We start from the raw sequence: 14,051 nt of genomic DNA, 5'->3' as shown, positions 1-14,051 counted from the left end.
CACCTATGGCCGATAATTTGCGGAATCGGAATTGATTCACCCCCTATTAATTTAAGCCTATTTATAAGTTATGTTGCATTATGTGTTGCCTAACTAGGTTACACGTACGCATCTGAAATTTGACTGTACAAGGATCACCACAAATAAAGACCGGTAAGATTGCCGATACATTAACCACTACATGTTGTCAAATGTCATTCAAATAACTTAACCAACAAACAAATACAACAAACTTTATTGGTTACACAATGGAAAATCAATTATTTGGGTTAGTTATTATTGGTCTAAAATGCCACAGTGATCATTATAAATGAAGTACGAGTATTTTAAGTGAATACAAACAGATAATGTACTTTAACTCCTAACTGGCTTATTATATGACATGGGAAGTGAAAAGGTTAGCTAAACAAATCGCTTTAATCCTTTTTATTTTCACTTACTTTTTAGTTACTTTTCCGACTCGAACAACCACATGGATTGGGAGATTTATACTTTGCATGGCAACACGGATCGGGAAGTTACTTAGCTACGACGGGCGTAGATTCAGTCGTGAACATTTTCGATCGTTATGGCCAAATACACGAACGAATCAGACTGCCGGGGTTTGTATTGAAATGATTGATTACGTACGTTAACGGAAGTCAATTAGGTTGTGCTGCGGGTTTGGTTGGGACGCAGATGGGGATTTGTTGGCAGTTATTTCGCAACCTTCACAGCTGATGTTATGGGACTCTAATAGCAACAAGAAAAGTGTTATCGACATTGGGTTAAGAGATGGTCTTACTGTTGTGTTATGGGCAAAAAGTACTCCTATACTGGCTGTCGGAACTGTGAAGGGAAATGTGTCTCTTTATAATCATGCAACTTCTAAGTAAGTTATGCAACGAGGTACCTAATTAATTTGGAACCAATGTTAGTGTTACGTATTAATTTTATTATTATTCATTTAATTTTAAGTATTAATACATGTTGATTGCGTATCATTGTAATCTGGGTTCCTAATGCACTTATGTGGGATAGGTTGATTTTCACCTGTTTGTAGTGCTATGTTTATGTACAAGTTTAAGTAGGTTTTTTTTTCAAGAGTTCAATCATCCAATAATCAGAGTTCCCAGCCAAACAACACGAAAGTTGAACTCTGTTTCGTGATTTCTTGTACTGCATAACAGTTTGTTATAATAATAATCCATGGCTACCAAGATCTAGTGTTTCCAGAAGCTGTCTGGGAAGGGGTCTGCGTTATCATCATCCCCTGTGACACGTAAATTTAATTACAAAACTTATTTATGTGCTATTAATTATTAATGAATTTATAAACTTTATAATCTTGTACCTACTCAAATTTATAACATGCAAAGTTATAGCCCGAACGGGAATTTCACTATATATTACTTCAGCATCGATTAATAAACATAATTCAATTTGCTTATATAACAAACAAAAATCTCCTAGAGAAGTTTTAAATCGCCATGCCATATTTCATGGGAATCACATCCGGAGCCATTCCTTATCGCCGATGATTAATCCTTTATGGACTTGGTGGCGACTTGATGGCGCCTTGATATCGCTCTTGAAAATTTGCTTCATTAATTTGGTCTAGTTATTAATTACCATGGTTTAAATAATATGTAATGATTGTCCATATGTCTTTCCAACGATAATCAATGATCCTGTTTGCAGTTTCAATGTGAAATATCTACCATAAAGTCTAACAAAATTAATTTTGTGTACACACAAAATGCAAGCCTTTTCAACATTGTGTGCTTGTTCCTATATTGCAAATTAATATTTTAAGGATTCACACTTAGCGCTAAGAGGAAGTGAGGGAATTTTATTACAAATGACGCCCCCCTCGAAAATAAAATTTTTATTTGGCTAAAATGCAGATTGAGCTCTTTCCAAAAGTGTGTACAAGTACGTACAAGACTGGTCCAATAACTTTTTGATAATTGTCATTTGTGCCTCGACTAATTTGTGTAAGCCGAGGTGTAAGCCAATAACATTATGGGATCCTTTATATTTATATAAAAAGTACTTATAGGTACATACAGCAAAACCATCGTAACCTTAGAAAATTTGCGTATGCATGTTCGGATTCGTCTGCACTTGATCGGCGTTTCTTACCAGGTTTGGCTATAATGTACATTCGGAACAGAAAACTACAACCAGAACAGAAGTAGTATTTGCACATTACGGTATTAATGTCAATATAATTAAGCATGTTATCGATTATTTATTACTAGTTAATAACACATCACTCAATTCTACAATAGTCGTTTAACTTAACATTAAACTGAGCAATAATCAATAGCGCACTGAGCCTAAAAACCAACTACTTCTTACTGGTAGTGTACAATCCCTTCCCATGCCTTCTATATTAGCTGCGCAAAGCATACTTTTTCTAAGGTTACAGTGGTTTTACTGTACATATTTGTTGCAGACGCACACCGATTATAGGCAAGCATTCCAAAAAAATCTCATGCGGGTGTTGGAATACTGAAAATTTACTGGCGCTTGGATCCGATGACAAAACTTTCTCCATAAGTAACATTGACGGAGATACATTGAGAATGGTTACTTTGCGAGGGGAACCGTCTGACATTCAATTTTCCGAAATGAAATTGGACGAAAGAATGGGGGGCGAGAACACAGTAATAAAGATGCAGCAAATCCCGAGTAATTTAATTGCGCTTTGACAGGTCAGCTTGGTGGTCTCCAAACGTACTCTGTACCTTTACAACATGATCGATCCAGAAAATCCGGTCGAGCTGGCATTTCAACAGCATTACGGTTCTATTGTGTCATACAAATGGTTTGGTGACGGATACATATTGTTAGGGTTCAGTGCCGGATTTTTCATTGCGATATCTACACATATTAAAGAAGTCGGACAAGAGCTCTTTCAAGTAAAAAATCACAGAAGTAATTTAACAGATATTGCCATATGCAACGTTATTGGGAAAGTTGCTTCCAGTGGCGATAATATGTAAGTCCATCAGATATGTCCCTTAAAGTAGCAGTACCATTTTAACAACCAAAAATGTTCCATAAGTTGTTACTTTTGGAGAGTACTGAACTTTTAGAAAATGCTTCAAATTTACAACTAATAATATTATTCAAATGAAACTGTTCGTTTCTAAAAGCTTTGGGTGCGCTCACCAGGGAAAGCGGTACCTAAAGGCGCGTATACACGGGTCGATTCCAATCGAGCGACTGCGGTCGAACAACTTTAGTTGAAAATGAAAAATAGATCGATCGCGTTTACATGGTTCAATTTAGTTGATCGATAACTTCACGGTGAAAATGACGTCGAGGAGGGAAATAGTAAGTGTGGGGGTGCAACTAATTTGTTGTGCAATGCGAGACCAATTAGTGAAAAACTTAAAAAAGAAGAGGAAGCGACAATGGTGGACGCGACCATGGATTTTGAGACGAGGTGTTCTTGGTGCATCAAACAGTCTTCTACGGGAGTTGGTTGTAGAAGATCCAGAGTCCTATAGAAACCATCTGAGAATGGATGATGAGCACTTTGAAGAAGTCCTACAAAAGATTGCGCCCCTAATCCAAAAAAAAGATACAAATATGCGAGAAGGGCTACCAGCCCGATTAAAATTACAAATTGCACTCCGATTTCTAGCTACTGGTGATAGCTATGCTTCCCTTTCTGTTTTGTATAGAGTACCTAAGTGCTCGATATCACTCTTTTTGTTAGAAGTTTTGGATGCTTGTCGACCGCTGTTGTTTACACATTCGACCACGGGCAGTTGATATGCATTCCACCGTGATCGAACCGAAAAAGTAGACAGGGTTTCTACTTTGATCGAATCGCAATACTGCATCGAACGGCTAGATCGAAATTCGGTTTACACATTCAACTTGTTTTCAATTTACGTTCGATTCAATGGCCGTTCAACGTAGATCTCCTCGTGAAAACGTGCCTTAAAGTATCTGGTGAACGACCCGCGAACTGCGTACTATGTTGTTGGCTTTTACACTCATACAGGGTGTTCATAAATATGATGTAAATACGAAAGGGACTAATTCTTTGGCGTATTTTATGACTAAAAGTTCATAATAAACATAGGTCTGCAAACAAATTGTTACTGATCTACAGGGTGTTATAGTTTCATTGTACCTTTATTTTATACACATATGCAAACACAAGATACAATTTTGAATGCCAACTGTCAAATCTAATAAAAACAAAATATTATCCAAATAAAGCCAGGCCCTACTGGACCATTTTAAAAATTTAATTTTCATTTAGCTAACTATGCAAAATTGAATTTAAGTTTTCTCCATAACTGTCACAGATGCGAGAAAATTACAAGAGACCAACAAGTTTCTAAACAAACTAGAAAATACAGTAAATAGGTATAAAAAAACTTAAAAATCTTATAATTTTAACATCCTGTAGATCGGTAACGAAGCTTTTGCGGATCTATTTACATTATCTTTCAGACATAAAATAAACCAATTAATCCGTATTTCCATCACATTTAGGAACACCATGTACTACATGGTTTTACAACAAACTAAACCTGACGACCCGTTCAGCAAGATCAGGAGCGCTTTTATTTTGAGAGCGGTGAGGGACTGAGGCTTCAGTTTTGTGTAGCCATTATTTTAGTCTCGCTATGTCTATGGAGACGAGTGTGTCTCCTGTCCGTTCTACAATCTATAGGTAGGGAACCCATGTTATACTGCTGTAAAAACTTTCTATTTGGCGCATTTTCCAACTTATGTTGGAAGGTGCTATTATGGCCACTTTTCTGTCCGTCCGTCCGTCTGACACCTTAACTACTCTTATTTAGTTCGTTCTTTTTTGCATTCAGTAGCTCATAGCTCTGGCACCTCAACCAAGATGTTTTTTGAAATTTTAACCAAAGATTCTTCTAGTAATTCAAGCATGTTGCATAGCCAAATTTTCTAGTTTTTTATTTGTTATTTTATGTTGTTTTTTAATTCTTTTTAGCGCATTCTCCAACGAAGTTGGGGGTGCTATTGAAGCCACTTTCTTTGTCCATCCGAGACCTTCACTACTACTAGAGTTTTTGATATATTTAGTTCTTTCTTTTTGAATTCGTTAGCCTATAGGCACTTGAGCCAAGAAAAATCTTGGCGACTAACGTGCACATGCGCAGATCGCGGCATGCCAACGTTCTTATTGATGCTTCTAATAAAGAGAAACATAACATCTGTCTTGGTGGTACAATTTAGCAACAAATTATGAAATATATTTGTTTGTGATGTGCTACGATCGTACTGTTATTTTAAGGGACTTCAGTCATATTAAGTTTGAACAATTACAGTGTGAAAATTCATGACATCACCAATTTACACGAAACTTCAAGCGTATTAACTCTAACACAGGAGACTGGTATCGAACGAATAGATTGGAGTGTTGACGGTCAGTTATTAGCGGTGGGAACGAGAAATGGTTCTCTTAACGTGTACGTCTCAAACATGCCGATTTTATCCGCAGTTTGTGGTTCTAGAATTGCCATTCTGTCAAGCCTTACCGAAGTTACCCTTTACACCTTTAAAATGGATAAAGTAGTGGTACTGTGCCAGCGTAAGTGACGTTCATTTTAAGATTTCAGACGAAATTATCACCTGTACCGATTACGATTGAAACTGAGCCTACCTTTATGGCGGTCGGACCCTATCACTTAGCGACTGGGATGAACAATAGAGCTTGGTTTTACGATTTGACCAAGTCACAAACCCGATTGGAAGATGCACCTCTTTTGCTTCGTGATCGACAGTATCTAGGTGTCGTTACAAGTATATATCTTAACGTAGAGTATGCGTCTGTGTTGTACGAAGGGAAAGTTCAGTTGCACATGGTAGGTACGAAATCAGTTATGTATAAATGCATATTGTGTGTTCGTAGATAGAGCAACCGGAAGTTGATCATGAGGACCGAGAGAGTATAATATTTCCTGATACAAATTCCCCTAATGTTGTTATTAATTGCCATGGAATTACTACAGATTTTCTTATATATGGAACTGATGTAGGTACCTATTCTTAAAGGATGTCATTGTTTTTGTGGATACATATGCACTTTTTTTATGTGCCTCTACATGAACGCATACAAAAACTACTGTCACATTTTAGATTGGTTAGTTTACTTGATGTGAACATGAACTACGCGTGCCAATACAAAGCGCGGATACTGCAGGTGAGAGAGAAGGGAAAACTAAGAGGCAAACTTTATCGCGTTTTTGAGATTTCGCATTCAAAATAAATTGAAAGTTTTCTTATTTTTCTCTTCTCTTTCACCTGCATCCGCGCCTAGTACGTCATTTAAACTTGAGCGTAACTGTGGACGACAACGCTCAAGAGCAAAAAAGGGAGGTACGCTTAAAGTGATTTGGCAACAGAGGATTTGTGGCACCTTTCCTCTCAAAATTTAGAATTGTTGACTCAACAAAAACGTAATAGTTCTATGTGAATTCTCAAGTTTTTGAGTATATTTCTTAAGATTATCCCTTAAGAGCCACTTTTAATGTGTTAACTAAGTTATTGATACATCGACAGCGTTAAGTTTTTAAAATTACAATTAAGGCAAATAGTATAACGGCTTAAACGGACTTAAACGTGATTCTCACTTTCATCACCAAACTCTAAAGGTCCTTTGTGCGAACTATGATGTTAAAACGTTTATTCCATGTTATTCGCGATACAGATTAACACCTCTGGTGGTAGCACATTGTACTAGGTGGGCCAAAAGAAATCATCCTACTGGAAGATGCTCTTATTTTTGCAAATGGCGGCCAATGTCAAATCTGTTTTGTGAACTAGACAGGTTTAGAATACAAGTGAACAAGCCATGGAGCGAGACACTCTCCAAGAACGCGGAATAATCGTGTCTATTTTTTTGCGTAATAATTCGTCTGTGGTGTTAGCGCAGCGCGAATTCCGTCGCCGATTCCTCGGTCGTCCGGCACCGACTGCGCAAACACTGCGCCGTTTGGCCGCCAACCTTGCAGAGTATGGGACCACACGAGACGCTGCCAAAAGTGGCCAGCCCCGGAGGCGTCGCCCGTTCCGCAGAGAATATCGCCGAAATGATGAAAAATGCCATAAAACGAGCCCGTATAGCAATCAATTGTGACGGCGCCCATTTGACAGATATCATCTTCTCGACTTGACCAATAAAATTCTAAAGGTTCAAATAAACATAATTAAAACACAGAATCGAAGTTTTTCATTTAGAAAAAAAATGAGAGCCAAACAACATCGGATGACTTCTTTTGGCCCACCTAGTAATTAATACAAGTGGGAGAAGACCATCGATTTGTTTATGCACAATGGCCAAAAGTAATCACTATTGCAGTGTTTAAAGTTGTATTGAGCAATCGATCAAATTCACCAAAGATGGTACAGAACTAAAACAAACTACACTAAGTATTCAGAATGATGAAAACATTAACAACTATTTAAGAAATGCAAATAATACAAAAAAGAAGTTACTAATTTATAAATGACGAGAAAAAAAGGAAAAAAAAGAATGTAGAAAACTAACAAATCCATACATCTATGGAAAAATGTGAAAGTGCAGATGTTAGTAAACAGGAAAAATATGGAAAGGGTAAAATTCAAAGAACACAAACGCCTTATTATAAAAAATTTGATTTTGCGAATCGGAAGCAAAATTGCAGGTGGCGTTTTTAAAAACAAAGTTATATATTTTTTATATACTTCACATAGAAAGTGTCACCATTAAGCATGTAAAAAAAATTGTATGACAGAGAGGGTCAAAACGTATTTTTGCATCTTTCTCTCTCTTTCTCTTTTGATTTTGAAAAAAAAATCGTCCACTTCAAGTTTCATGTGCTTTTCAAAGAAAACGTTTGGGGAGGTTTAATGTTCTGACGTTTTGGATCCTTGAACTAAGAGGGCGGCGACTAACTGCTGGCTGTTTTTGCTTCAACAGGTTGTGGTCTTTCTCTCTCTGGTGTGTGTCTGGACAGTTTGCAATCTTGTCTAGAATAAAAGTTAACTATTCCTAGCAGGTTACGGAGTATTACATTGAATTGATAGGAACAATTGAATGTTCATTCCTTCTTATGGGCGGATTTTTCTGAATTTTTAAGGGAAGGTCCTGCCTATAAAAGCAAAATGAAATCATTTGTCAAAAAATGGACCTATTGTTGATCGCCTTTGGAAAATATAGAGTGCAGCACATATATTGGATCTTATTTGTGGAGCAAATTTGTATGGTATACTCCTTAATGTAAGTAAACAAAATGGGCGTGCCAAAATCGTACTGCGCATGCGCAATAGTCAACTTTCTTATATGTGGCGCAATTTGATCGAAAGTTTTATGAAATGTTCCTCTAATAAAAGCAAACCAATTGGACGTGATTAAAATCGTACTGCGCATGCGCAGTAGTCCACTTTTTTTATATCTGGAGCAATTTGATCCAAATTTAATGGTAGGTTTCTCTAAAAAACAGCAAACAAAATGAAAGTGCAACAATCTTATTGCGTCGAATATAGATTACACCCAAAAACTGAAAACACAAATGTAAAATTGCTAATTTTTGGTGGTATTTGTGCTAAATATGCTCACTCTAGCGGAGTCTTTACCAAGTAATTCAATGAAAAAGACTAAGAAAAGACCTTTTAGAATATTCCAACAACACTACTACCTTTTCACAACAATAATAATTAAAACAATAATAAAGATGAATGCAAACAAAAACAAACTGTGATAGGTTCTATCTATAGCGCGTTCGCACCTCCAGATGCAGTATGGGGTCTTATGGACTAATTGCCTCTCTTACTCTTCTTTGATAATACTATCCTTGTCTCTGACCGCATTGATGTCAAATTGACATGATTAAATTGAAGTATTAAAACAAAACATAATCTCCTTGTGCTGTCATTGTCACGTTTCTCAAGCATGTACTGTATGTCCATAAGCATCTGGAGGTGCGAACGCGCATAGTTGGATTTTACAATAAATGAAGTTTAGTTGTTCCATATTTAGTTGTTTCTTTCCATTTACTCTTTTTAGCGTATTTTTCTCAAAGTGAAAAATCGCGATTGGTTGCACTTTGACGTCCGTCTGTCCGTCACACGTAATCCTTCTAAACCACTGAACCGATTTTGGCGATATAGGACTCATTTGAAAGGGCTTGGTCCAAGGATTCCGTGCATACTTTATATGTAAACACTACAAATATAAGTAAAATTAACATTTTCAAAATGTTGTTTTGCGCATGCGCAATGCCAACTTTCTTATTTATGAAAGCAGTTAAACGAAATATCATATGTAGGCACCTTGAATGAATAAAACTAATACCGGTTTCAAAATTACTGTTAACGCATGCTGTATGTTTTATTTATGAAGGTATTCAATGAAATTTCTATTGTAGACAATGCGCAATGCTATTTACGAAAGCGTTTATAAAAAGTTCCATATGTAGACACTTCGAATAAAAGTAAAACTAATGCCCATTTGAAAATTTGTATGTATTTGTATACGCTACACTATTTTTCATTAAACTGTATAGACTTCGACGATAGGCGGCTCATTTGAAAGAGACTGGGGTAAGGACCTCGTGCTTACTAGTATTTTTTCCTGGTCTTAGCATTATTAGGAGGAAAAAACGCTCTCGTCATTTATGTTTGCACAATGACTTTTTAAACTTGTTTAAATTCTAGATGGGCCAATTGGTATACTTCTGTATTGAAGATTGGATGGTTGCCAATGCATATAAGCACACTGTTGGAATAAAAAATGTGTATACAGATCCGGCGGGAACACGACTTGTATTTATAGATGTGAAAAGTCAAGCTTACGTATTTAATAATGTAGGTACAGAAGCTCGGAGTATTTGCTTTCATACTACAAAGTTTTTAGGTTACCAATGAAATCGTTACCATACCCGATTTACCAAATAAAATAACTGGGATTATTTGGGATAGTCACTTAGCTGATAGAAATGTATTCATTATTTATAATGAAGTTGAAATTTTAACATATATTTATGTGAAATTGTCAATTTATGGTAATGCATTTGTGTTGTAACTCAAAAGGCTAGAGTTGTCTGTTTCTAGGGTCTGCAGTGAAATGTTTGGGAACGACGAACCTTGTTTCAAAGCAGGTTCCACTGTTTATGTATAGCGGCGATGTGCACTTGGCAAGTTCAGGTGGACAGCTGAGTCAATTAACGTTGTCTACTCATGACACTTCCCATGCTGGGAGTTTGGAACCAGGTAAAAGTGTTGAGGACACCCTTCTAGACAAGTTGCTTGGTTTGCACAGGTAATGAAGTAATTTTTTTGCTCTTGTCTATTGTTTTATTTAGATATGCCGCTGCATGGGAAGTATGTCGACAAGCGAATTCTGGTGTCCATTGGAGAGCACTGGCAAGAAATGCTCTTATACATTTAGATATACATTTAGGTGTTGTACCTAAAATTGATTTGAGCTGTACTGAACTGTGCCATTTCAGCTAAACGGGCATACAAACAATGTGATGATGTTGCGCTTTGTACAGCGTTGTATCAAATTTTGTACATAGAAGACCATAGGTTAATTGCCGGATACGTAGCTATGCTCTTAAATGATTACGACTGTGCGCAACAATGGTTCCTGAGTTCAAGCAATCCAAAAGCTGCACTTGAGATGCGTCGTGATTTATTACAGTGGGATCAAGCCTTGCAATTATCTAAAAAGATGGCGCCTGATCAAGTACCTTACATATCGAGAGAGTATGCTCAACAGTTGGAATTTATGTAAGTGAGACATGTTGAGGCAAAGACATTAGAATCCTGAATATACAAGGTGGGCGGACGAATTTTAAGACTCAAAATTTTAAATTTTATCATACAGGGTTGAAGGTATACTTAATGGACTACCTTTACGCCGTAATTTTCGATCAGATGTAGCGGATCCGCTACGTTAAAAACCTACTTTTGCGGGAGTATAATGTATATGCCATGGTAATCATACATGGAAATTATTCTTCAATCCCTAAAATGTTCAAAGTAGGATTTTCTTATTATCTAAACTTTTCTTGACCGACTGTCAGACATTATAACGGGTGATCAAAAATGAGTGGCTGTTGAGTCGCCTTTTTCCCATGTAAACAAAAATTTCAAAAGGTGACTCGACAGCAACTCATTTTTGATCGCATAGTATTTAACTACTGTCCAATACCAACATTTGACTGGATTAACTTATTTGCATTTTGTTTCAGTGGAAATCATTCCGAAGCATACCTCCATTATGAAAAAGGGTTGCAGGAAAATATTGATCGTGAACAAATTTTCGCATGCAAATGCGGAATAGCTCGAACCTCAATACACTGTAACAACTACAAGCACGGAATAAACATGGCGTTGGAATTAAATAACAAAACGTTATTCAAGGAATGCGCGGAAGCTCTCGAGTTGAAGAATCAAATATCGGACGCGGCCATGTTCTACGAAAAAGCGCAGTTGTATGAAAAGGCGGCGTCGAATTATATCAAATACAAAAATTGGCATAAAGTTGGGGAATTGTTGCCGAACATTAATTCCAATAAGATTCATTTACAATTCGCCAAGGCGAAGGAACTGGAAGGAAAATATGAGGATGCAGCTAATGCGTACTACGATGCCAAAGATTACGATTCGGTGATTCGACTTCAATTAGATTATTTGAATAATCCCGAAACGGCAGTCGAACTTGTTCAGGAAACTAAAAGTTCAGAAGGCGCTAAAATGGTGGCCAGGTTTGTATAATATGTTATACGGAGTGTTTCCAATGTGTCCTAAAAGTGTCTCGTTTGAGTGTGCGAAAGTATACAGGGTCTCACTTTTGAAAAATTTTGGGAATAATTATAAAGAAAAAAAAGTTTTTGTTATTTAACAGACTTTTTTTATTAAGGTTCTTTCAACGTTTGGGTGATTATCCATCGGCAATACGTTTCTTGGTCATGTCCCAATGTAACAGTGAAGCTTTCGAGCTCGCAAGGAAACATGGAAAATTGCAGCTGTATGCCGAAGTATTATTGAGTACACTTTCGGCTGACGAACTGAAACCACAAGACTTCATTAACGTAGCGACACACTTTGAAAATGAAAAAAATAACCTTTTGGCAGGAAAGTACTTCTTTCACGCCCGCGAATATCAGAAGGTACGAATTTTTTTATTTTTAAGTTTTCAAAATAATCGCATTTTAGGCATTAAGGTATTTAATTAAGTCTGCAAAAAATAATTCGGAAGAAAGCGAAGCGTTAACGACTGCAATTGATGTAGTTGCTTCGTCAAATGATGATTCATTAGCTAATGAGTTAATTGAGTATCTGCTCGGAGAAGCAGATGGATTACCAAAAGACGCCAAGTACTTGTTCCGATTGTACATGGCAAGGCGACAGTATAGGGAAGCATCCAAATCGGCCATAATTATCGCTAATGAGGAACAAGTGAATGGAAATTACCGAAATGCTCACGACATACTCTTTAGCATGTACCAAGAACTGAAACATAATAATATTAAAATTCCCCAGGAAATGCACTGGAACCTTATGCTACTGCACAGCTACATTTTAGTGCGATTACATGTACGTAAAGGAGACCATTTGAAGGGCGCCAGAATGTTAATTAGAGTATCAAACAATATTTCCCAATTTCCATCACGTTAGTTCACTTTCAGGTTGGGATTTTTCTCTTTTACAGCCTTTCTTTTTAGATATGGTTCCAATATTAACGTCGACAGTAATCGAGTGTCACAGAGCCGGCTTGAAACATGCAGCATATAATTATGCCGCGATGCTGATTCAAAATTCAGAATATCGGAAGCAGATCGATCCAAAGTATTCGAAGAAAATTGAGGCTGTAGTTAGAAAGCAGCCAAAGAATGGAAAAACTGGCGTTGAAACTGATGCCGCGGAACAGCGCACGCCGTGTCCTTATTGCGACTCACCCTTACCAGAAACCGAGATGTACTGCGAACAGTGTAAAAATAATATTCCTTTCTGCATCGCTACAGTAAGTACATGTTGCAATGGGCACTCAAAGGTTCAATAATGCACAATATTCTCACAATAAGTTTGTCTACCTATAGATAGCATTCTAATTCAGGCCAAAATTTAATTTTCTATGACGTAGTTCCAAATCTAATTTTGAGTCATTACACTTTGCATTATTCAATGGTGACTGACGACTGACCTGCATAGTTTCACATATGTATATCACTTTCTTTTCCCATATTGCTATTTTAAAAAGTTACCCCCATTGTCAATGCTGAGTTAACTATCCACATGTTAATCTTCCTGCCCCCGGGTGATTTTCAATCCTCGTGACCCCGCGTGGAGTGAATGAAAAAGGGAGAGAGCAAATTACGAAACAGGAAATTTCTGTTCTTCAATGCGCTCATCAGAAATAAAAAAATTCTCTCAACACAAACACAGGTGAATTAGTTTTATGGCAATTTGGACAAAAAATACAAAGTATTGTTCGTGTTTCTTTGATTAACAAACTAAGCTACTTTGCAAATGTGATTAGTAAAAATTGCTTACTTTGAATTTGTAGGGTCGTCATGTAGTGAAATCTGATTTTGCGGTATGCCCTGAATGTGAGTTTCCTGCACTACAGTCCGAATTTATCGAGTAAGGTTTTTTTCTTTTTACTTTAGTGCATGCATAATCGAACCATGTTTGTAGCATTCTCGACTTTGAAGATACTTGTCCGATGTGTGGAGAAAAAATTGATCCGAGACGAGTAGTCAAAATTGAAGATACCAAACCATATTTGCGATTAGAGTGATCTCAGTAGTAGCTATTAGTTAAGTTTAATTATTAACACTATCCGTCCAATTACCTATGTGCCGTCCTCAAATGAACTCTATGTTTTGTATTTATTTATTAGATAGTTTAGGTATTTATTATGTGCAATTTATGAACAATATTTTGAGAACGAAAATATATTTATCAATGGAAGCGCGTATTAATATAGTCATCATATTGTGCAGTGAGAAAATCGAGGTTCTCGTTATCTCCACTTAAACAATAAAACCAAACTTTTAAACAACAATATATAATAC

The 14,051-nt window shown here is 36.7% G+C and overlaps 1 protein-coding gene across 1 annotated transcript; it reads left to right on the top strand.

Annotated features, from left to right (window-relative positions):
• The first annotated feature begins 202 nt into the window (after window positions 1-202).
• Window positions 203-13,947, top strand: LOC116168216 (WD repeat-containing protein 19). The gene is made up of 19 exons (XM_031483917.1): window positions 203-397; window positions 448-602; window positions 650-871; window positions 2,441-2,651; window positions 2,700-2,986; window positions 5,313-5,556; window positions 5,604-5,849; window positions 5,897-6,019; window positions 9,682-9,831; window positions 9,881-10,028; window positions 10,078-10,285; window positions 10,329-10,426; window positions 10,476-10,758; window positions 11,223-11,738; window positions 11,894-12,143; window positions 12,190-12,646; window positions 12,699-12,997; window positions 13,541-13,617; window positions 13,672-13,947. Exons 1-19 carry the CDS (start codon window positions 383-385, stop codon window positions 13,772-13,774), a joined length of 4,092 nt encoding a protein of 1,363 aa, XP_031339777.1. The 5' UTR covers window positions 203-382; the 3' UTR covers window positions 13,775-13,947.
• Window positions 13,948-14,051: the final 104 nt, after the last annotated feature.

Source organism: Photinus pyralis, unplaced genomic scaffold, assembly GCF_008802855.1.
Source record: "Photinus pyralis isolate 1611_PpyrPB1 unplaced genomic scaffold, Ppyr1.3 Ppyr1.4_LG4, whole genome shotgun sequence".
NCBI lineage: Eukaryota > Metazoa > Arthropoda > Insecta > Coleoptera > Lampyridae > Photinus > Photinus pyralis.
Note: the sequence above shows the minus strand (reverse complement) of the source record. Positions and strands in the feature narration are given on the sequence as shown.

Coding starts and splice junctions, on each gene's coding strand:
- LOC116168216 (XM_031483917.1), top strand. Junction 2,652..2,699: donor GAATGGGGGGCGAGAACACA/GTAATAAAGATG, acceptor GCGCTTTGACAG/GTCAGCTTGGTGGTCTCCAA. Junction 9,832..9,880: donor AAGCTTACGTATTTAATAAT/GTAGGTACAGAA, acceptor CAAAGTTTTTAG/GTTACCAATGAAATCGTTAC.